The 23,748-nt window shown below is 39.3% G+C and overlaps 1 protein-coding gene across 12 annotated transcripts in view; it reads right to left on the bottom strand.

The window, feature by feature from the left end:
• The window catches only part of LOC139978364 (scavenger receptor cysteine-rich domain-containing protein DMBT1-like), a 62,233-nt gene that overhangs the window by 1,798 nt on the left and 36,687 nt on the right, over positions 1–23,748 (bottom strand). For 8 of the 12 annotated variants that reach the window (XM_071988513.1, XM_071988530.1, XM_071988552.1 and 5 more), the window contains 17 exons: positions 22,172–22,522; positions 18,983–19,333; positions 17,766–18,134; positions 16,545–16,913; positions 11,539–11,733; positions 10,753–11,100; positions 10,077–10,277; positions 9,293–9,640; positions 7,723–8,058; positions 7,303–7,629; positions 6,590–6,760; positions 5,500–5,850; positions 4,761–5,108; positions 4,197–4,370; positions 3,475–3,849; positions 2,624–2,797; positions 456–632 (listed from right to left, as the gene is read on the bottom strand). In XM_071988513.1, coding sequence (XP_071844614.1) covers positions 456–632; positions 2,624–2,797; positions 3,475–3,849; positions 4,197–4,370; positions 4,761–5,108; positions 5,500–5,850; positions 6,590–6,760; positions 7,303–7,629; positions 7,723–8,058; positions 9,293–9,640; positions 10,077–10,277; positions 10,753–11,100; positions 11,539–11,733; positions 16,545–16,913; positions 17,766–18,134; positions 18,983–19,333; positions 22,172–22,522 — 4,965 coding nt within the window. The remainder of the gene's footprint in view (positions 1–455; positions 633–2,623; positions 2,798–3,474; positions 3,850–4,196; positions 4,371–4,760; positions 5,109–5,499; positions 5,851–6,589; positions 6,761–7,302; positions 7,630–7,722; positions 8,059–9,292; positions 9,641–10,076; positions 10,278–10,752; positions 11,101–11,538; positions 11,734–16,544; positions 16,914–17,765; positions 18,135–18,982; positions 19,334–22,171; positions 22,523–23,748) is intronic. The other 4 variants (XM_071988541.1, XM_071988562.1, XM_071988589.1 and 1 more) reach the window with 4 other exon arrangements.

Genomic DNA, 23,748 nt, shown 5'->3' with positions numbered 1-23,748 from the left:
GTCATTCAGCCCCGAAATATAAAAACCAGAGATTTACACTATCGGACATTCATGGACACTATTAACACTTATTTGACGGTGCCTTGGGAAACCTATACTGCTCTGTCGAGGATATGGGACCAGGGAGGGTTGGTGTGTGTGTGTGTTGGGGGGGGGGTGCTGTGACGTCACTGCTTACATTTGTGTAAGACGCCGTCGTCGATGAGACAAGCTCAAGTAAATGTCGTAATGTGTGTAATGCAGAGAACCTGTAAGAATATTGCATATCATATACAGGTTTGATGTGATGCACTAGTTGTTGGTCGGTCTATACGCCTACTCATGGGCGATGGTATTATCATATGTGATAAATGTTTCAAGGAACTTGTGTGAAGCTTTTACGAATATTACAGTTTACTTTCCACCTATGACCCTCTCCCTGTTGTCTCCCCTCCTCCTATATAAAATTAACATACCGCCCAATCTGAAGTCGATGCAACTTTCACATTCACAGTAAGCAGGGGAATTCCCACACCAATGGGCTCCAGAGCAACAAGGGTTATCTCCATTGGCGTCACAAAGCGCCATCTTTCCGTTACGTGCTAGGAATCCTTCCCCACAGCGAAAGTCCTCTCTGTAAGAATTGGCTGATTCTATAATTTATTCGACGAGAACAAAATAAAAATGTGATATCATTTTAATCGACTGGCAATATCTAAGCAAGAAGAGAGAACGTCATCCCAACAAGATGGCAGAACGAAATACATTTTAACAGATTTAAAAACCTTCAAAGCGGGTGGGTGGAAGTGGCGGTAGGGGTGAAGAGCAACTACGAGAAGCTGTTTTGTGATCGAGCAACGTTTTGAAAACTATACAAAATAAAAATACATCTTACCAAAGAGGATTTATCCTTAAATTATATTAAACAAAAAATAGAAGTTGTCACGTTTTGACGAAAACTGAAATATCTCAATCTTCTGTCGAGTTCCTAAAGCTCAATGATATAGCTGATCCTCGAGTTTAAAGTGGAATTCCTTTGAATTTTAAGCTTCATTGGTGTGTAAATTTAGTAAAATGATGAGGAAAAGTTATTGTCAATATTACTTTTCTTTTCAAACGGGAAATTATACCTGATATATACAGATAATTGCGATCTACTTCATTTTCATGATTTTTTAAAAAAAAATCGAAAAGGTCGTTATGCTGGCAAAAATGAAAGAAATATGCACAGGCTAGTTATATATATATATATATATATATATATATATATATATATATACATATATATATATATATATATATATATATATATATATATATATATATATATATATATATATATATATATATATATATATATATATATATATATATATATATATATATATATATATATATATATATATATATATATATATATATATATATATGTCTCTTATTTCTGTCAGGGTGCTCATTCGGATTTGTAATACTGAATTATGGCCTCTCCTCGAATAAGTTAGAGTGGAGTTCCTTTGAATTTGAAGCTTCATTGGCGTATAAATATAGCAAGACGATGGAGGACTCGGAAAATATATTGCAAAAATCACTCTTCCATTCATAACAGGAACGAAATAATACAATATTTATGCCTGACATAAACAGAAAAGTGCGGTCTACTCCATCTTCTATATTAATTCATAATACCTATAAACGGTACACAATTCGTAGACATTGCTGTAATTAATGTTTTGTAAATTCTTCTTTAATATGCAAAGTTGCAAACTGAATATATTTTTACGGAAATAAAGTGTAGGTTAATCCTATTGTTTTACCATAAACCAAACGTTTCTTTAAACCATACTATTCGAAAGTTATTGTTCTGTTTCTTTAAAATGGACTCTTCAACCTCTAGCATTAATTACACTTAAATTTGCTGTAAAATGTTGAGGGAATCGGGTCATAGCTCTTTCATCTTGTTACAAAAGATGTAATATTTAGCGTGGAGTCTGAACAAAAAATTATAGGGTGTTTATTATCCTTTATCAAACCAAAACTGAATGATATACATTGTTAAATTAAAATTTACTTACAATCAGATTTTAATTACCTCCTTCCAAAATAGATTGATAAAAGCGTTTTGCTCACAAAAGATTTCCTCAAATGTTTTTGAGAACTGTATATATTCTGTGCTAAATTTGTATTCATAGAATCAAAGACTTGTTCCCATTTTTGGTCAAAATCGTTACTTTTTCAATCCTTACCGAAATCATGAAAATGGAGTTTAACGCATGCACTTTTTTATATATGTCAGCCATGATTTTGTTTATTTGGTTCCCGTTTGAAGGTAAAGGTGATTTTTGCAATTATATGTTTCCCCCATCATTTTACTATATTTATACGCCAATTGAAGCTTGAAAATAAAATGGTACTCCACTTTAAACTCGAAGAAAAGCCTTTTTCAATATTGAAATTCCTCAAATTTCGTGGTTGAGTTGAACTGTAGGTCATGCATATAATTATGTACAACGAAGTTAATAGCCATTGGTGGATTTCCTTAGATAAATTTTCTTTTCCAAAGCAACAACATTATTTACAATAACATCAACTCAATAGCTTAATGTTGACGCGGTGTGTTTTGATTACGTGTTTTAAAATGTCTTACCATCTATAGCTCTGAAATCAACACAGTCCCTACAGCCACAATAGTCAACGTCAGATCCGCACCAGCCATTATTTGAACAACAATAGTTAGTACTGTTCGGGTCACATTTAGCAACCTCGCCATCCGGGGCTAAAAATGTCCCACCACATCGGAAATCGGAGCGGTAACTTGTAGCTACAAAACGGATGGCGAAGTAAAAAGGCTTTAAAATATATTTTAAAGGAAAAAACTGGCATCTTGCACAATTCTGCAATTTAAACAGTTGATACGGGCACAAAACCAGTGACAATTATACACAGAATAACCACTCTTTATAGGCAAGCCAAGCCGTCAATAAGAAATAAATGTGTAGCACTCTGTACAATCATAACACTTGGGTAATACGCCCTCAATTACAGTTATACAAAGACAATTTATACACATTAACACACCATTAGACTCACTGTGGTCGAGTGGTACGGACGTCGGTTCGTGACACAAGACCCGGGGTTCGATTCCTACCTTCCTACATGAGTCCCAAAAGGACGAAACCGGTCTTGAAGTGGAATTTTCTAGTTTGTTATTCTTTATTTATTTATGATATATATATATGTCATGACGCTTGCTGTATAAGTGTAATGACTGTTTTTTATTCCAGAATAACTATCCGTTAGAAGTACAGAAGCAACTGACTGGTTGCAGGGAAGAGAAACAAATTAATGGTTGAAACCTTCAAGCTACGCAGTATTTTGCAGGCGACGAAATGTTGACATGGGCTCCATAGTAGTCAAGATAGTTGATGAGCAAGCAGCAACTCTTTAAAGAGAATCTATTCAATTATTTTCTTCATTCTGCGTTCTATACTCCCTTACCTGTAGGATTTGGGGTACTACTTTGAACTATTGCTGGGTCAGTCGCGACCTGTGGTAAAGCACAAATCACGCTTGCGGATTCGTAGCGGTAGTCGCAGTCATGGCGACCGGGGGGATTTCTAGGGCAATCACTCAGCGTTTCTTCTTCTCCTGTGCACTGCACATCATCCATCAATACTGGATCCCAGCCTTCTCCATAATAGTCTCCTCTCTTGATCTCCACTGCACCGGGGTATCCAAGCTGTCTACAGGCAACCTGAGCATCGTTTATATCCCAGTAATCACTGCAGACACTACCCCATCTACCAAAGATGAACACCTGAACCTGACCGACGTTAGGGTCACCACCACCAGACAGACGGATATCGTGAACAGCTGGGAAGAAGAACATACAGAGCGATAAGCAGGCTCTTCGCATGACTCAACATTCGTATACAGCTGACTAGACGATTGACGAATATCTGACTGATGTACACAAGTAATCGCTGGTTATCATTATTCCGGTGTTGTAATCATCAATTCATATGGCGGAAAGGTATACAGTTAATCGCTATTCATTCTTACTTAATGTGTGTGATAACACTGTAGATTTCTGCTCTTTGCTGCGGTTATTGTGTATAAAGATACCATCCGTATAGCATGGCCGATAAAGTTTATTAGTTCGGTTATTATTATTATTATTATTATTATTATTATAAAACTTGAATAAATTAGTTTCTTACAATCATCTCGGTAATCAATACAGGTATCACATCCACAGTGATCAAGGTCGTTGCCGCACCAGTTAGTGTGTGTAGCACAGCATGGGTAAATGCCATCTCTATTACAATATGCGAGTCCTCCGTTTGGGGCGTGGTATCCGCCACCACACCGATAATCGTCTCTGTAATCGGCACCTAACAGAGGGGAAAAAGTATACGTACATAGTTTGACTATTATAAAAAGGGACCAGATGGCGCGTGAATTAGTAATCACATTTAGTTAACTAGGGGATTACGTGATGTGGGTGAAAAGGTAAGAATGAGTTTATCAAAAGACGATGTGCAGTACGTTGTAATAAATGTCACTGCATGAGGAAGTGGTTTGAGTCCTTTGTACATAAACTGCTACCAATAACGTCGATTGAGAAGCAACTGTCATAGCGCCATACCAATAACTTAAGAAAATTCCGCTATTTACATAAAACACTCTATAGATCGCAAATTCGTTACATGGAAGATGGAGAATGCAGATCCTTTTGACAAAATCAATTGGGATTATGCAAAATAAAAAACAAGAAGACAAACCTGGTCTTGGTCCAAAAGGTGTGGGTGCATCCATGGAACACTCAACTCCCGCATCTTTTTCATGTCTACAGTTATGAACTCCAAGCGGCCTTTTCTTACATTCATTCAGGGTGTCTTCATCTCCACGGCAACGGATGTTGTCCACCCAGATGGGACCTGATCCTTCACCGAAAAATGCCATAGTTTTAGCGTAATCAGCTCCATCCCACCCCAACCATCGACACGCAACGTGGGCGTCCTCAATATCCCATCGATCAGAACAAACCGTGCCCCATTCTCCATTGACGTAGACCTCTACTCGACCGGTGGACCGTGAATATCCACCACGAAGACGAATATCTTCAATTTCTAAAAGAAATAAAATATTGCTTCTGTCATATAGATAATGATCCTTCTTACAAAATGTTCTTCCGTATAGAAACTTTTCAACATTTATATGTTCTTCAAGACGGTTTTTTAAAAGTTTATTCAGTCACAATGAAGAAATGTTAGCTTGCGTACACCAGCAGAGATAACGGTGTGGTTTGAGAGCAGTGATGTTAGAGTGAGGATGATGACCTCATTGCGAACTGTTGTTTTTTAGCGGATACAATTACGCTATTATAGGGAAACCATGTCACGATCTAGTTGTATGAAAGGAGATGTTATCACAACACACACCTAAATCCTCCGGTCTCTCATGATCGAAGAGAGATACTCTCGGCTGTGATACGTACCACTATTTACATGACTTATTTACCTGTGTCTGGGGTGAGTTCTAGAGGATAACATTCTATACCAGCATCTTGAGCGTGGGAACATCCATCATGACTGACCAAACCATCATGGGGACAATCATTGAGAGATTCACCGCTTCGTCCGCAATTAACATTGTTTAACCAAATACGACCAGTTCCTCTACCGTAGTAGGCATTGTAGTAAATATTCTTTGCTGCAGTGTAACCTAGTTGTCTGCAAACAATATTTGCATCGAGATGATCCCAGTTGTTGTGACAGATGGTACCCCACTGACCGTGAATCAGAACCTCTACGCGACCTTCGTTTTCCGTAGAGCCATCTATCAAGCGAACGTCCTCAATATGCACATTTTCTGGACAAAATTCAAATAAAACACAACATTGCGTGGTGAGTATGTACAGTCGTAATATTAGGGAGCTGCAACGGGTCTTATATTTCTATAACAAAGCTGACAAGCTGAACAACTTTGGATGGCTTTAATTTTAGGTGCATGGGCAAGACTAAGGGGGTCTTGAAGTTGACAGATACGCCCACATCGATTTCCGTTCTCTTTTGCCCCCACCTCGTCAACGAAAATCCTGTTTATGCCACTGCTCACTGATTTCCGGTGATATTGTTTCAACTAGAAAGTCTATATTTACACACCAAACAATGATAGCAGAACAAGGTATAAAGAGTGGTTAATTTTCTGGTATCCAGTTTGCCAGAGTAGACGTTTCATGCCACATTACAATTGGATAAGTCAAACAAAATACCGAAGATCATAGCAATGTTTAATATACTGTTAAAAAAGCCCAGTATTGTTCAACAAAATATAAAATAAACGCTGACCGTCAGCCACGTTTATTGTATTTAGCTCTATCTACAAATAAGAACGTTGTGTTGAAATATTAAAGAGAGCTAGGCCATACCTACCTCAAAGTCCAAGATATTAACACTATTAAAAAAGGGCAATGGGCTTAACAACCGTTCAGAGAACTTAACATAGATCCAGAATAGGCCGATCATCTTCTTTAGGCCTAAATACAGAGTGGCCCAACAAATGATTTGGCTACGGATGCGACGGTTAATTAAAGTTATCTTTCATTCACCAACTATACGGTAATCCACACAGTCTTCACAATCGCAGAATTCCTGAGTGTTCTCGCAAAGGTCTTTGTCTGAGCAGCAGGGCCATAAGCCAACTGGGTCACACTTGGCTACTTCTCCACTTGGTGCGAGCCATTCACCACCACACTTCCTATCATCTCTGTAAGCAGTAACTGTGTGTGAAAAAAAGATACACTGCTCCTACTCCTGAACTAGTTTCTAGATGTTTGAATAATTCCGAATCTCAGGTCAATGACATCTTACGATACCGAAATGTAATGATTACATCATTACGGTTTTAACAGAAAGTTCAGATTATCTGGACTTAAATGCTTATCACTATTAGCGCCATTCCTCGGGGTATGACCAAAAGTGAGCAATCTTTGTCAACTTCTGAAATTGGGGTCTTGACTTATATCCCACAAAACACATTGAAAGCAAACTTTACTAATTTATATATTAAAGAAAAAGGCCAAAACGGTGCTTTATGTTGCTATGACAACTTGTTAATGGAAGTGTTTGAATTGAATTAATTTGAAGATTAATTGACATTACTACATAATTATGGTTTGGTAATGGATTATATCGGACTCGGATAGTCCACGATACCGGAAAAAGAGGTTCAATGACCCAGGCTTATTGGTATGATGAGAAATTGTCGTCAATAATACCAAGTGACGAGCAACTTACGCAAAAGGAAACGAGAATAGCTTACATGGGTTACATTTTACACCAGCGTGTTCATATCTTCCACAATCATTCTCGCCGATGTCATTTTTTTTACATTCATCCAATGTCGTCTCATTTCCAAAACATTCAACGTTATCCAACCAGATTTGTCCGTCTCCCGAACCAAAATAAGAATTAATATTAGCTTCTTCTGCAACACCATAGCCCAGCATACCGCAAACGACTTGAGCGTCGTAAATGTCCCACAAATCGTCACATATAGTACCCCACACTCGGCCAACTAGTACCTCTACACGACCATTCCAGTAAAAATCCCCATTGACAAGACGAATAGCTTCAATTCCCTCTGAGCCTGAATAATTGAAACAAGAATAGGAATTAGTATAAATGCCAATGATCTTCATTTTACACGCAACTTGTAATTCTTAGTCTTGGTGATAAATACCTGCTATTGAAATGGGTTCACATACTACTCCTGCGTCTTCTCGATGATCACAATTGTGGTCCCCTATCTCATACTTTCTACACTCATTCAATGTGTTCTCATCTCCAGTGCAACGGACATTATCCAACCAGATAGGGCCAGTTCCTTCACCAAAGCTTGCCCAGGTAGTTTCGTGTCTAACTCCAGTGAAACCTAGCCATCGACACACTACCGTCGCGTCCTCAATGGACCATTTGTCATGACAGACTGTTCCCCATTGACCATTGACCAAAACCTCTACCCGACCGGACGCAGAGGACTCGCCATCGACCAATCGAATGTCCTCAATCTCTGCACCTACAATGGAAAAAAATCTCACATTGATAATGTTTGGAACATCACAGTGAGATAATCTCAAAGTATGAGCGTAATCAGAGAGCTCAATGGTATAGTAAAGCCCGAGAGTAGGAGGGAACATAAAATGCATCATAACTGCCCCCCCCCCACACGTGACCAATGAAGAAGTGGGCCTGGGTGAGAATGTTTTGTATAATTGTTTGTAATATCTAGACGCGCGGATATGACACTCTCATAGTTACCTGTTGAATACAGGGTTGATCTGAATTTCCATTTAGGTGGGTATCGGAAGAGAATTTAATTTTTCCTGGCCGGCTTTTGAAAACTAGTGTTTTATTATAATGGTGTTCTTGCCTAAATGGCCGCACCCACTGCAGTAGCATACCTATGCTGCTGTCTGAGGGATTTACTCTAGATTTTAGATAAGTACCGTGATTTGGGTCTATTGCTCTCCAATTTGGCCCGTACTTGCCGCATCTTTCGTAAAGGAACCACTTGTAACCCTAAACTTATAAATCATTGTTATCAACCTGGTGTACAGTAGATCGATTTGATACCGATTGTCTTTTCCTGACCGACGGTAGAGACTGGCCCCAATGGTGAGGCCCCAGGGGGTGGGGGTGACTGACAGTCATTGGTACTTACGCTAAGTTCTTACTACTAAAATCATTTAAATAGATCCAATTAAAGAACATAGTCAAATTATATTACATTGATTCATAATCAAGATGTGAAACAATCACCACCGCATTGAAAGTCGTTTTTAAACTTCGTAAGATCTGGTGGAACTTTAGTTTGCGAACCATGTTTAAAGTTAAAACATATAATGAGCACAAATATTACAACAAGGCAATTAAACTTCAAGGAAATACATGGACGCTTCATTTTATATTCACCAACATCCCATCCGCACTTGCTGTGCTCTGTGTCTAATGGTGCACACTACACACCTGTGCTCTCCGAAATTTATGTTGAGGGCAGTCTTGGTATAATTTCTCGGAACTGCTGTATTCAAAGTTACGTCATTAGTGAGGTAGTATATAATACACTTTACTCATACGACAAAAGTAATTACCTAAATCCAATATGTACTGGAATTTGCATTAAACGGAAAGTTAGATAAAACAGTTATTGCAATTTTACATTCTTACAGTCACCACGTTGTTTATTTCACCACAAGTTACGGTAATTATTTAAATTCAATTAGTGCCTGTTTGTTCCTTTTTTTACTCACCATTCGTTGTTGTTGTGCTTTCCGTGTCTAGAGGTGTACACTCAACACCGGCATCCTCCGAGTGGCTAAAACAATCCCCATCATCGACTTTTTTCGGGCAATCTTGTAACGTTCCTTCAGTTCCGATGCATTGGACGTTATCTAACCATATCTTTCCAGATCCTTTACCAAAGTAAGCGTAGCGTCTCTCTGTGATCGCCCCAGTAAAACCAAGTTGTCTGCAAACAACATTTGCATCTCTTATATCCCACAAGTCATCACAAACCGTACCCCATTCACCATTCACCATTACTTCGACTCTTCCAACATTCGACGTGCTTCCGTTGACGAGACGAATATTCTCAATATCTGCAGTAAAGATAATATTACCATTGCTATTGAGACAGTTTATAACTTTGTCCCTAAAAATCACCACCATACAGGTACGTTTCTCTTTAATTGGAGAAAAATATTGGCAGAGTAGTCCTTGCCCTCGGTTCTGGTAATGAAACATTGCAACATGACGATAATTCACTTACAATTATGATACCAATTTTGTATATTCAATTGGATATTATGTTAAAATTGTTAGACAATTAACGACGATGTGTGGATATATGTTGGTAACTGCTTAATTCAATTCCAGCAAATTTGGAAAACACTACTTAAGTACACATTAAAAGTCGAATGATCATAATACTAAAATATATTGGAACGAGGGCAGGAACAAGGGGCTGCTAGTCTGCTACACACGATTATTGTGTTTTGTTATTGTAAATTATTGCAAATCGCTAAGTAATCTTACCTTTACTTCTTTTATAATCAATACAACTATCGCAATCACAGTGGAGCGCCCTGTTTCCACACCAGTTAGACAGGGAACAACACGGGTAACTACCGTCGGGGTCGCATTCAGCTACTTCTCCATTTGGTGCGAGCCAATCACCACCGCAGTGATTGTCGTCTCTGAACTTCGAAAGAACTGGTGGAACTGTAGTTTGCGAACCTTTTTGGAAGTTAAAATAAATAATGAACACAAAAATTACGAGTCAAATAAAATTCACGTAAATCTAGGGACGCTTCATTTCATTTCAATTCTTTATGAATAATAAATAATTTACTCTTTATGAGCGCCATATCTGTACTATTGGTGACTAATGGTGCACACTACACACAAGTGTTCTCCTTGTGATCACAGCTTCCGAAACGAAATTTGGGTTGAGGGCAGTCTTGGTAAAATTCTCGGAACTGCTGTATTTGAAGTTACGTCATTAGTGAGGAAAAATATATTACACTTTACTCATATGGCGAAAGTGATTACCTAAATCCAATATATACTGGAATATGCATTAAACGGAAAGTTAGATAAAACAGTTATTGCAATTTTACATTTTTACAGTCACCACGTTGTTTAATTTACCACAAGTTACGGTAATTATTTAAATTCAATTAGTGCCTGTTTGTTCCTTTTTTTTACTCACCAGTTGTTGTTGTTCTGCTTTCCGTGTCTATTGGTGTACACTCAACACCGGCATCCTCGTAGTGACCACAATTTTCATCGCCAATGTTATTTTTCGGGCAATCTTGTAACGTTCCCTCAGTCCCGATGCATTCGACATTATCTAACCAAGTCCTTCCAGATCCTTCACCAAAGTAAGCGTAGCCTCTCTCTGTGATCGCCCCGGTAAAACCAAGCTGTCTGCAAACAACCTGTGCATCGTTTATGTCCCAGAAGTCGTCACAAACCGTACCCCATTCACCATTCACCATTACTTCAACTCTTCCAATATTCGACGTGCTTCCATCGACGAGACGAATATTCTCAATAACTGCAGTAAAGATAATATTACCATTGCTGTTAAGACAGTTTATCACTTTGTCCCTAAAAATCACAACTATATCGGTACGTTTCTCTTTAATTGGAGAAAGGTAATGGCAGAGTAGTCCTTGCTCTCGGTTCTGGTAATGAAACATTGCAATATGACGATAATTCACTTACAGTTATGATACCAATTTTGTATATTCAATTGGATATTATACTAAAATTGTTAGAAAATTAACGACGATTTGTGGATTCATGTTGGTAACTGCTTAATTCAATTCAAGCAAATTTTGAAAACACCATACTTAAGTACACATTACAAGTCGAATGATCATAATACTAAAATATATTGGAACGAGGGCAGGAACAAGGGGCTGCTAGCCTGTTATACGCAATTATTGTATTTCGTTATTGTAAATTACTGTAAGTCGCTAAATAATCTTACCTCTTCTATAATCAATACAACCATCGCAATCACAGTGGTCCACCGTTATTCCACACCAGTTAGCCGGGGAACAACACGGGTAAATACCGTCGGGGTCGCATTCAGCTACCTCTCCATTTGGTGCGAGCCAATTACCACCGCATTGATAGTCATCTCTAAACTTCGAAAAAACTGGTTGAACTGTAGTTTGCGAACCTTGTTGAAAGTTAAACCAAATAACGAACACAAATATTACAACAAGTCATTAAAATTAACGGAAAGCTATGGACGTTTGGAAAAAAATGTTTGGAAATGATTTTGATTAGCATAATGACTCGTAGAAAATAAAAGCTTAAGCAATGGGAAAATTCTTCAACGTTTATGTGTCTATTAATATTTGGTAGCTAATGATATACTAGCCTACGTTAACTTTAATCTGCAAGCTCGCCTAGTCTAGCCCGACACTAATTAAGTTATCATTTCAAAACAACTTGTTGGGTTAGACTCACCATGGTTTCTATCATCAATACACTCTTCGGAGTCACAATGGTTCGAGGTGAAGCCACACTAATTTTGCCAAACTCGAATTTGAAACATTTGTTTCTTCTTCAAATAATGACGCAGACTTGTTGGTGTGACCACAAGCATGGAAGTCGATAGGGTGGGGGGGGGGGGTTACACTCTTATTGGTCAGGACCAAGGACATGTTGGATTTAACTTGGCAAAATAATGACAGTAAAATGAAGTTAAATCTTTCTGTTTAGCCAATCCGGTGGTACATTTTAAGATGTCCAAAACTTGTATTCTATTTGCCTGTGTGAAGCATGATTAGAACACTTTACCTTCATTGTCAAAGTACCCTGCCATAGCTTCTCGAATTCTTTTGTCACTGTCTATAATGCCCAGCGTCATCAAACAGGTTTCTGGTTTGATTTTGTAAAATTTCCCATGTGTTTTTTTCCGGGAAGGGTGGGGGGGGGGATTTTAGTTTAGTTTAAAACATCCTACCGGATAAAATAACTCCGCCGTATAATATCCCCTTTACTCAGTGTGATTAAGGTTGTTCGTGTTCACTGAGACATGGGAATATATGTTTGATAAACCTCGGTACATCGCGACATTAAGTTCAGATGTAATGAATGTGCAAAGCGTGTATATTTTACATGTCAATTAATTCGTCAAAAAGAAAAAGGCAAGGAGACGATATTCGCAGCATTTCTGGTGTACTCCCTCCATAAACCAGTGACCGGAATCACCGGCTACATAGTAAAGAACAAAAAGGACTAAACTATACGCGGTATATATTCATACGAAGTAAACTGACTGACAGTGCGTATAGTCAACCAGGGTATAAAATATCCATGGTTCAAAGCTACGGTGCACAGTGGTTATGCAGAAAAACAATTTTGTTAAGATTTAAAAGTGGTAATTGATTACACTAATTAATGATGTAATGAGAGATTCCGTTTCTCTGCCTTTTCGTATTGTTAGCTAAGCTCAGCTGAGCTATAGCGATCGTGCGATTCTGCCAATATTCGGTCACTTTTTGCCACCGTGTTTGATTGACTGCCATTTCGTCAGTTTTCATTCGATTCGCCTGTCATGTCGCGAGTGGTTTGTGTAATGTAGGCTTTCGTACATGAATGTTTAATCATTTTGATGGTTATTCGAGGTCACGAGAGGAAGTTTTCTGAGAACGTAATAAAAAATGGCTGCTACTAGAGCGTTTGTCCATATTACGTTTGAATGATGGTGAACCATCAGGAGAAATGTTCAGGAGAAATATTTCTGTCGTCATGTCATGACGTAAAACAGGGCCTGTAAAGTTTTCAGTTATGATGAAATGTAGGTCACAGATCATATGCGTTGATCATGAAATTTGTTTTTCAATTTTGTAGTACTCATGACCAGTATATGCCTTTGTGTGAGTAGCAAAATGTCTTCCATCTTAATTTTCCCGTCATTTTGGGAAATAATGATACTCGTGAGAGATTTGATCAAGTCAAATTTTTACTTGTTATCCAGGCTTGCTGTAAAGTTAGATGGCATTCTCTGTAAAAAGGACTACATGGAAGAGTTTGTGTGGGGAATACAACTTGTGAGAATGACCTACATTGTTGGAGGCGATTCCGATTTCAGCTCTTGAACCTTTCTCTTTGGTACGGCGACAGTAAACAAGTTGCGTGTAGTTCTGTTATGCTTTGGGTGCAACTTTCGTGAGCAGATTTGGGGTAAGCTCAACTCAAAAGTGATATTCACAAGATTTCAGCAGATTTGGCACAGGAATAATTTTGGTATGTTTTCGTTCTATAGTAAGGTATTAATCAAACCTATTACTAATGACAAAGTACATATACTATTGGTTGTTTTTTACTTGCAATGGGACATAGATTATCCCCAGTGATAATTACAACGATCCATTACATAAGATAAGTTCGTGACAGTGTTCCCACTTTGAGGAAAATTTCCCGGAATACTAGAGTATCGGAATTTTTTTCGCAGGCTTAATAAAGGGGTGTACATCCTACAGTAATTAGTGCTAACAAACCATTGAAATCAATTCATTTCTGGAAAAAATCAGGGGTAATTCGGTTCAAGTTGCGATCATTATACTGTAGGGATTACGTCACACCCATTTACTAGAATACATGAAGATTATGATCTTCATGTCCCATCCCTTTGTTAAGATGTGAACAAAGGTTTAAACAAGGACAGTCGGTCACTCAGTGCGCTCTCACGCAATTCCTTCATGCAAACATAGTATTCGACAGAATATGAACCAAACTTCACCGAAGTACGTCAATTGGCTCAAATGTGAAAACGTGAGCACCCTACATAAGGAATGGTAATTAAAGTCTCCTACTTCCATGAGGTGTCATTTTGAGTATTACATTTTGTGAGCTCAAAATTCATAAAGGGTCAAAAGTAGCTGCAGAACTCATATAAACAAAGCATTTTCAAGATATCTTACAAGGGTAACATTGGCTCATATCCTTTCATGATGAAGTCATCCATCAAACCGTTATACAGTTTTGCATTCTGGTTTAAATATACTACAATATCAGCCCTGCATTTATGTATTTAAGAACACATCCTTTTGACTTTTCAATTTATTTCAATTTGCTATTATTGTTTATTAGTAATAATAATATTTTTTATCTTGATTTTTTTCAAATCAAATATTTACAACTTTCTAACATATTGTAACAAACAATATCTGCTAAGGACCATTAATTGGCAAATGGAAAAAAGGAGAGGAAAGGAAATGACACCGTTATTATATGTGTTTTATATTTTGCGCACAAACAAATGGATAAATTGCTCTGAAATATTGCCAATCAAAAATTTCTCAATCAACAGGATTCGTAGTATAAGAATACGAAGAGTCAAGGAAATGGTTTGGCGTAAACATCAGAGTCGTGTTTAGGATTTCGAAGGTGGGAGAAGTTGGGTTAGTGGGAGGGAATGCTTTGTTGTTTGGTAGTGGCGTGAATCTTTATGGAAGGACTAATGGGGAATAAAGGATTTTATAAAGGAGTGAGTGCTGTTTCTTGGTAATGAGAACCGACTCCCACGCAGGGCATTGTGGGGTCCTCCCCATGAAAAGATTTTTAGACGTTAAATGGTGTTCTCTCTTGCATACTCACACTATAAGTTAGGTATATAACAGAGGCTCTATAAACGCATGATTTTGCGAGTAAATAATGATGAATATGAAAAGAGAAGTGAAACAATGATTTCATCACGAGTTGCTGCCCTTGCGTAATTGAAAAAAATTCTGATCAATTGGGGGATGGGGGTATGGGGTCCACCCCAGATAAACAAGTATTAAAATTCAGACGTCAAAGGACGCATCTCTTAGCCATATTTAGACTATAAATGAGATCTACATGTAAGTAACTCTAACGTATTTTGCGTATAAATACGTTGTGTGAGGTTGAAAAAAGGGCATGGGACTTGGTAAAACCTGTGCTTGTGGTCCAAATCGTCCCCTGCTGAGTACAAAATGAGTGCAAAAACCACCTTTGATATATTGCAATTGTCCCGTTTGGGAAGAAATACCCTTTTGCGTTTCTTCGTTTTATTAATCTATAAAAGAGCCCGTTTGTTGAAGCGATAAATTGCACTGAAACCAAACTGCAAAAGTGCATTGTGATTTCGATGATGTAACATATGAGCAGTTTTCTTCATGAATCTGACGTAATATATAGTGAGGGTGTAAATGTTTACAAGGGTTTCACGATTTGACCTCTGATGACCTCATGAACCTTTGACCTCCACCAAAAACAAGAGGCTTCTTTAAGTCAATGTTGTACCTCTACACACTAAATAAGAGGTCGGCCTAAGCTTCCAGTAGTGAGATATCGTGATTACAAGGTTTTCAAATTGACCCCTGGTGACCCCAAATGACCTTTGCCCTCCACCAACAACAATAGACGTTTTGTACTTAATGTGGTATTTCTACACACTAAATATGAAGTCTGCCCATGCTTCCCATCTTGAGAATTTGACCCCTGGTGACCCCAAATGACATTTGACCTCCACCAAAAATAAAAGGCTTCTTGTACCCAGTGTGGTACTTCTACACACCAAATATAAGGTTGGTCTGATCTTCCCTTCTTGAGATATCGTGTTTACAAGCTGGGCGTCAAAAACGCACTCACACATACATACACACACACACGCACACTCACACACAAACACCCATACGCCATCATGAATGCAAAGGTTACGATTATCATCGAAACCAATAATAATAATTAAAAAAATAATTAATGATAATTAAACGTTATAACGTTCAGATAATTCTACCACTGTTCATATATTGGAGAAACAGCACGTGCGTGCTTTTGCGTCAAAATGCTGTGATGAATGTGAGGTCTGATTTACTTTCTTTGGTCAATAACGTGGTCATAGCATAGGGGGGGGGGGGGAGCGGAGTGAGGGTGAGAGGGAAGGGCGAAGGGCCAAATACTTTTCACTACATTTATTCCTTGACACAGACATATACATATCGTTGGTCATACCTGATGGTTGGTTCATTTCTGTCTCCACGTAGACACACATACCAGACGATCTTGGCGGAAAGAGATGACAATCCACTGACTGGGCTGCAGGTGCTTGCTGCAGAACAGGACAGCCATCTATAGCGGCTTCACACATTTCTCGACAAGGGAAGCTGGGTATTCCATTAACACTACACGGGGGCGCATGAATACTACAGAAAAAGTTAGTCAACGCCGAAGAACAACCAAGCTGAATTAGAGGAAGGTAATTTTGCATCAGTGATTCAATCTGCTCCTGCGTTGTGTTTTGCATATCAGTAAAGTTGTAAGGCATGTGAGAGCAAGATGGAACACGGAGTGGTTGACAAGTTTCGCTGGCTTCTGCCGAGTCTATGGAAAACAAATAACACATTAAAAGTCGTCGATAGACACAATACGATGATTAGAAGGTCGTTTAATGACACTAGAAGGAAACATATGGTTAGGTTATTTAACTTGAAAATGGTGAAAGGTAATAAAGAGGTACATTGATAAACAGTAACATCGTAATAGTTACATCGTAACAGTAACACCGGGTGGACATGATTTGCTTATATAACCTTTCTAATTCGATCACTGCGGATCACTTTACCTTCTCTACATCGATCACCGAGGAAATGCTGATGGGCACCATTATTTCTATACATAACATTTTTAAATTTTTGCTGAGCTCGATGTGGGTGAACGTCATATTTCCACATACCCCAGCTCATCATTGCTACCATTTTCGGCGAAGAGAATATTTGAGAACTAAAAGGATAATCGTATTGTTATGCATCGTGAATGAGAATGACACAGCACGTTACATGTTACTACTTGTGTTTCTACCGGGATGATGCCAATCAAGAAAACTTAACAGCATCACCTTTACATCATAACTGATGGGCCCTGATCTGCCAATGAATATACAGACGTGACTGAGGTTAGCATTCTGGGAACAGAGTAAGTTGCTTTGTCCCTAATTAAAATGATCGACAATATTATATATGTTTGGTCTCTTTGGGTATGTGCTTGTTTGAGTTATTTTTTTTATCGTTTCATTGGATAGTTTTCCTTGTCTTTATTTTTGGAAAATGTTTGGAATAATTCAGAAGACCCCCGAGGGCAAGATGGCACAGGTGGATATTTTCATCAGCAATGAATATAGGTCTGACTCCTTCACTTCTCAAACCGATACAGATATATACATATCGTCGGTCATACCTGATGGTTGGTTCATTTCTGTCTCCACGTAGACACACATACCAGACGATCTTGGCGGAAAGAGATGACAATCCACTGACTGGGCTGCAGGTGCTTGCTGCAGAACAGGACAGCCATTTATAGCGGCTTCACACATTTCTCGACAAGGGAAGCTGGGTATTCCATTGACACTACACGGGGGTGCATGAATACTACAGAAAAAGTTAGTCAACGCCGAAGAACAACCAAGCTGAATTAGAGGAAGGTAATTTTGCATCAGTGATTCAGTCTGCTCCTGCGTTGTGCTTTGTATTTCAGTAAATTTGTAAGGCATGTGAGAGCAAGATGGAACACGGAGTGGTTGACAAGTTTCGCTGGTTTCTGTCAAGTCTATGGAAAACAAATAACACATTAAAAGTCGTCGATAGACACAATACGATGATTAGAAGGTCGTTAAATGACACTAGGCGTAAATATATGGTTATTTCATTCAAAACGGTGGCCCCAGTCTGACCTTCTCTTCTTAAAATATCGTGTTTGCAAGCTGGGCGTCACAAACGCACTCACACTCACCCACGCACCCTCACGCCCACACACGCAATTACGCCATCATGAGTGCCTATAGGTTACGAGTTTCATCTTTCGGCACAACTTTGTATGGGTTGCCACACCCTGCAATCATTGCCTCTCGAAGTTTGCCCCAACCACCCCCCCCCCGCCCTACCCACAAATCGATGTTCTTAACGGCGCCATTGCTCCAATACCGATGTTTTTGGATATTCCGCTCATTGTCACGTAACGTAGGTTATGATCAAGTAATGAAACTTCCTGGTTCTTCATGATCTTGATCCGGAGTAAAATGCACATGAAGGCTGAGAGCTGTCGTCTTGGGAGGACAGAAACTGTGACTCTCTGCACGATATCTTCATTATTATCGTAGCACACAGATCCATCCAGCCACTTTGCACAACCAAGTCGAGAACGTCCTAAGGTCAAAAGTCTTATCACGACTTACTAAAGTCTATGCCATCGAACCCAGTTAAGAAGTCGCACCTGTAAAGTCATTTACAATTTAATTTACTCATACAACGAAAGTGACCTCACAAAGTTAAACCAATGCGTTTTGGAAATTGCACTACATGGGATAAGTTTTGTACATTATGAAAACCTTACTATTGATTTCAGTGATCATATTGTTCAATACCATTAGTACGTGTGTTGTTAACATTATGACTCACCATATGTTAGTGTTGTTGTACTGCCAGTGCCTATTGGTGTACACTCAACACCGGCATCCTCGTGGTGACCACAATTTTCTTCACCAATGTTATTTTTTGGGCAATCTTGTAACGTTCCCTCAGTCCCGATGCATTCGACATTATCTAACCAAGTCCTTCCAGATCCTTCACCAAAGTAAGCGTAGCGTCTCTCTGTGATCGCCCCGGTAAAACCAAGTTGTGTGCAAACAACCTGTGCATCGCTTATATCCCACAAGTCGTCACAAACCGTACCCCATTCACCATTCACCATTACTTCGACTCTTCCAACATTCGATGTGCTTCCATTGACGAGACGAATATTCTGAAGAACTGCAATGCAGATAAAATTACCATCGATCTAAAAAAAATGATTTTATGTCACAAACCTCATATTTTGTTTTTCAAAATACGCGCCGCGTTTCTGGTCTCGTTTCAGGCTTGTTAATGATGAAAGCTATAGGTAAAGGCGCATATGACTTCAAGGAATTGAAAACATGAGTTCTATGGAATAATCGAACACGTCAAATGAACAAAGCAGGCTCAACAATGATGGATCTACGAAACAGTTGACTTAAACCAATGGCGTAACCAGACTTTTTCATCTGAGGATAGGTGGGTGGGGGGGGGGGGGGACTCGAGGAAAACCTTAACGGTGGCATTTCTATCCATTATGAGAGCCTTTTGTTTTTACGAATGTGTATCTGTTCTGAAATTGCATTATCGGGATTAAAAAGTGCCGGTTGGTTGAAAAAACAACCAAATCTTGGTATTTGTGGTACAAAATATACAAGATCCCATTTGTCCGGACACCTTGAGGTGATTTTGTTGGTTGCTCTACCCCGCATATAACTGCCCGTCGAAATTTCCTCCTCGCCACACACATTGAACTCTCTAACGCTGCCATTGCTCAAATGCCGAGGTTTTAGGAAACCCCGCTAAATGTCACGTAAAATATAAAGTAGCCTCAATACAAGTTCTTGGTTCCTCATAATTTCTGATCCGGAGTACACATATATATAAAGGCCGGGAGCTGTTGTCTTGACAGGATAGTCACTGAGACTGCTGCTCGATATCTTAATCGTGAACGATGCACACAGGTCCAACATCTTCCCGCTTCTTTCATTGGATCCCCAGCTACTTTGCCCTACCAAGTCGAGAAAGTCCTAAGGTCAAAAGTTTTATCACAATCACAACTTCTTCAGGTCTATGTCATCGAACTCAATTAATAAGTCGCACCTGCACCTTTTAAACATGGAACGCCAAAACCGACAAAAATGCAGAAACAAATTCTGTAAACCTAAGTCATTGTGTGAATATGAAGTTATCGCCACATAATGACCCACAACATTATACTTATCATCCGATCCTAATTCCTAACACTGCCACATAATGACCGATAATACCGACAATATTCAGAAATCCTTATGTGCCCAGCATGTCACCACATAAGGACTAACGCAGATCGTTTGTCCCTATGTGGCGATTCGAGTATCCACATGAGGACTAAGCAGTTCGTTAGTTCTTATGTGACGATTCGAGTATCCACATAAGGATCAACGAACCGCGTTAGTCCTTATGTGCATACTCGAATCGCCACATAAGGACTAACGATCTGCCTTAGTCCTAACATGGCGATATGAGAGTATCCACATAAGGACCAACGAACTGCGTTAGTCCTTATTTGGTGATATTAATGTATCTGCATAATGACCAACGAAGCGCGTTAGTCCTTATGTGGCGATATGAGAGTATCTGCATAACGACCAACGAAGTGCGTTAGTCATAATGTGGCGATTCGAGTATCCATATAAGGACTACGAAGAAAAAAAAGAGTTGATCATTTTTCATGCGGTGGGGCTATTCAAGATAACGTGTAGAATTTGGCGCGTAACCACAAACATTGTATATGCTCTATTGGTGCGGCGATGTAGCAATTCCGGCCTATCGCAGTACATGCATAACGTTAACGTACATACGAACTCATCAACAGGCTAGTAGAAACTTAGTAGAAAGAGTAAATGCTCTAAATACTCGTTCGTTTTAGTCTCCCCAGAACGCAGACTTCTTTATATGGAACGCCAATTCCGACAAAACTGGTTTGGGTGTGCGTAATTACAAACATTGTATAGGCTCTTATAAAGGGAATGCAACGCAGTATTTATAATGTACAGCTCCTAGTGCGGCGCTGTAGCTAATCCTAGCACATAACGCACGTATGAAAAGATGAACATAGAACATATTCATAATATTAAATGCTGTAGATATGCGTTCTTTCTAGTCTACGGAGATCGCAGCAGTCCACCAACCATTTTCTCACTCCACAGTCGATTCTGTTCCCTTATAGCTCTTTTCATGTCATTCAACTGGGCATTGACCATTATATAATTAGAATAAAAGCTGCTTATCCACTAAAGAGCCTGCGTAAATGAATGTGTTAAAGTAAGTGGACCTGACGTTTCGATCCTAGCAAGATCTTCTTCAGTGGCTGTATGACAAGTAACAGTATCAGCATGGACAAATACAAGCACAGAATACACACAGGTTAATAAGCAGGGTGAACACAAATGGTACTTTCAAAGGTGGTCGTACCTCGGGATGCATAGTCTGCAGCCACCACACTGTTGAATCCAATTCCGTCACCAGCCACATCACCCATATCACACACAAGACTGAGGGTCACATCACTTGCACAACCTCTAATGTCATCTATCTGATCTCTTGTAGTAGAGTTTGCGGCACCCAGTATCAGTTGGTGAAATCAAAACCACCCTCAAGGAGCGGTTACATGGTCACATATCCACAGTCAACACCATGAAGACTGAGACCCCGGTTTGAGAACAGTTTAACCTTCCCAACCATACCATTAATAACATGTCTCTACATGGGATTGAATCCTTAGGCAGCCGTCCTGAACTTAGTACGAATCAGCAGAGAGAGAGACAGTGGATGCAACTCCTTCGCACCATTTAACCTCATGGGCTTAAAATTCAGGAAGGACATGGCTACATTCTACTGCTCCCCCCCCCCTTCCATCTCCCCTTGTAACGTAACGTATTATGTTTATCTGTTCAGTAAAACCTCTCTTCTTCTTACATTATGTAATACTATAGATGACAGTGATCATAGTTCAATTCCATTAGTGCGTGTGTTGTTATCTTCATGACTCACCATATGTTACTGCTGTTGTGCTTTCCGTATCTAGTGGTGTACACTCAACACCAGCATCCTCGTGGTGACCACAATTTTCGTCGCCAAGTTTATTTTTGGTGCAATCTTGTAACGTTCCCTCAGTCCCAATGCATTCGACGTTATCTAACCAAGTCCTTCCCGATCCTTCACCAAAGTAAGCGTTGCTTCTTACTACGATCGCCCCAGTAAAACCAAGCTGTCTGCAAACAACCTGTGCGTCGTATATGTCCCACACGTCGTCGCAAACCGTACCCCATTCACCATTCACCATTACTTCAACTCTCCCAACATTTGACGTTTTTCCACCCACGAGACGAATATTTTCAATAACTGCAAGAAAGATAAAACAACCATCGCTCTAAAATTTATATATTATGTCGGAGAGCTGATATCTCCATTTCATAATAATCGCTGCGTTCCGGGTGTCGCTTAACGTGAGCAGATGTGTTAGCTGTCAAAGCTAGTTAAAGGTGCCAGTTACATCGAGGAATTAAAATAATAATAATCGAACAGGTCAACTAAATGAACAAAGAAAGCTTAACAGACATAAATCTACGAAACAGTTGACTTAACTGTTGACTACGTTAACGATAACCAGCCTTAACAAATATAACTACTTGAGTATACCCAAACAAGGTTAAAAAGTGATCTCTACATAGACTGTGAACTTGCACCAGTTAAGAGGAAGACAACTGTGAGGCACCCGTGTTTATTCCTTAATGCTTTCATTTTTCTATTCAAGCAAATAACCATCTTCTCATGAACACGATCGCTTTGGTTGGGAGGGCAAGAGTGTGCTTGGTGGGCTGCCACATCCCGCAAATCACTACCTCCTAAAGATTACCTCCCCCACCTCCCTTCACCGACCCACAGATTGAAGACTCTAACGACGTCATAGCTCAAGTACAGAGATTTTAGGATATTCCACTCAATGTCACGTAAAATATGTAATGATTAATTAATGAAACTTTCTGGATTGTTCATGAATTTTCATCCGGAGTACAAATTAACACGAAGGCTGAGGACAATTAATGTGACTGCATGATTATCGCGGCACACATACCCACTCTTCCCCCCTAACTTCCATAGATCCCTAACAGCTTTGCCCTACCAAGTCGAGAAAGTCAAGACGTTATCACAACTTTTCAAGTTTTACATCATCGAACAACTGAGTTAGGTAGTCACACGTGCACCTCGGCAGAGTCACACTTGCCGCTATGTAGATTCCCTTGTAACACCGCTGCACACCGCTGCACAAACCCGCTATGCAGCTTCCTTATAGTACCGCCGCAAACAATACAGCGATAACGTACGGTATATGCTGAAACTACCATGGAGCAATCTTGCAGACCAAATATGTTTGATTTTGGGTAATGTGTACAGACGAGATGTAGCCTTTGTCTGAATAGTATATCGTTCAATGGCCATTTCAACCGAAGTACCGGTTACAAATAGTTACTATATAACTTAGTAATAGTAACACTGCTCGACAAACTGTGACTGTGAGCAGCACTTTGTCGATATAAGGTAACGTTCATTCGAGCAATAAAACATGA

The sequence above is a fragment of the Apostichopus japonicus genome, chromosome 2 (genome assembly GCF_037975245.1).
Source record: "Apostichopus japonicus isolate 1M-3 chromosome 2, ASM3797524v1, whole genome shotgun sequence".
Taxonomy (NCBI): Eukaryota; Metazoa; Echinodermata; class Holothuroidea; order Aspidochirotida; family Stichopodidae; genus Apostichopus; species Apostichopus japonicus.
Note: the sequence above shows the minus strand (reverse complement) of the source record. Positions and strands in the feature narration are given on the sequence as shown.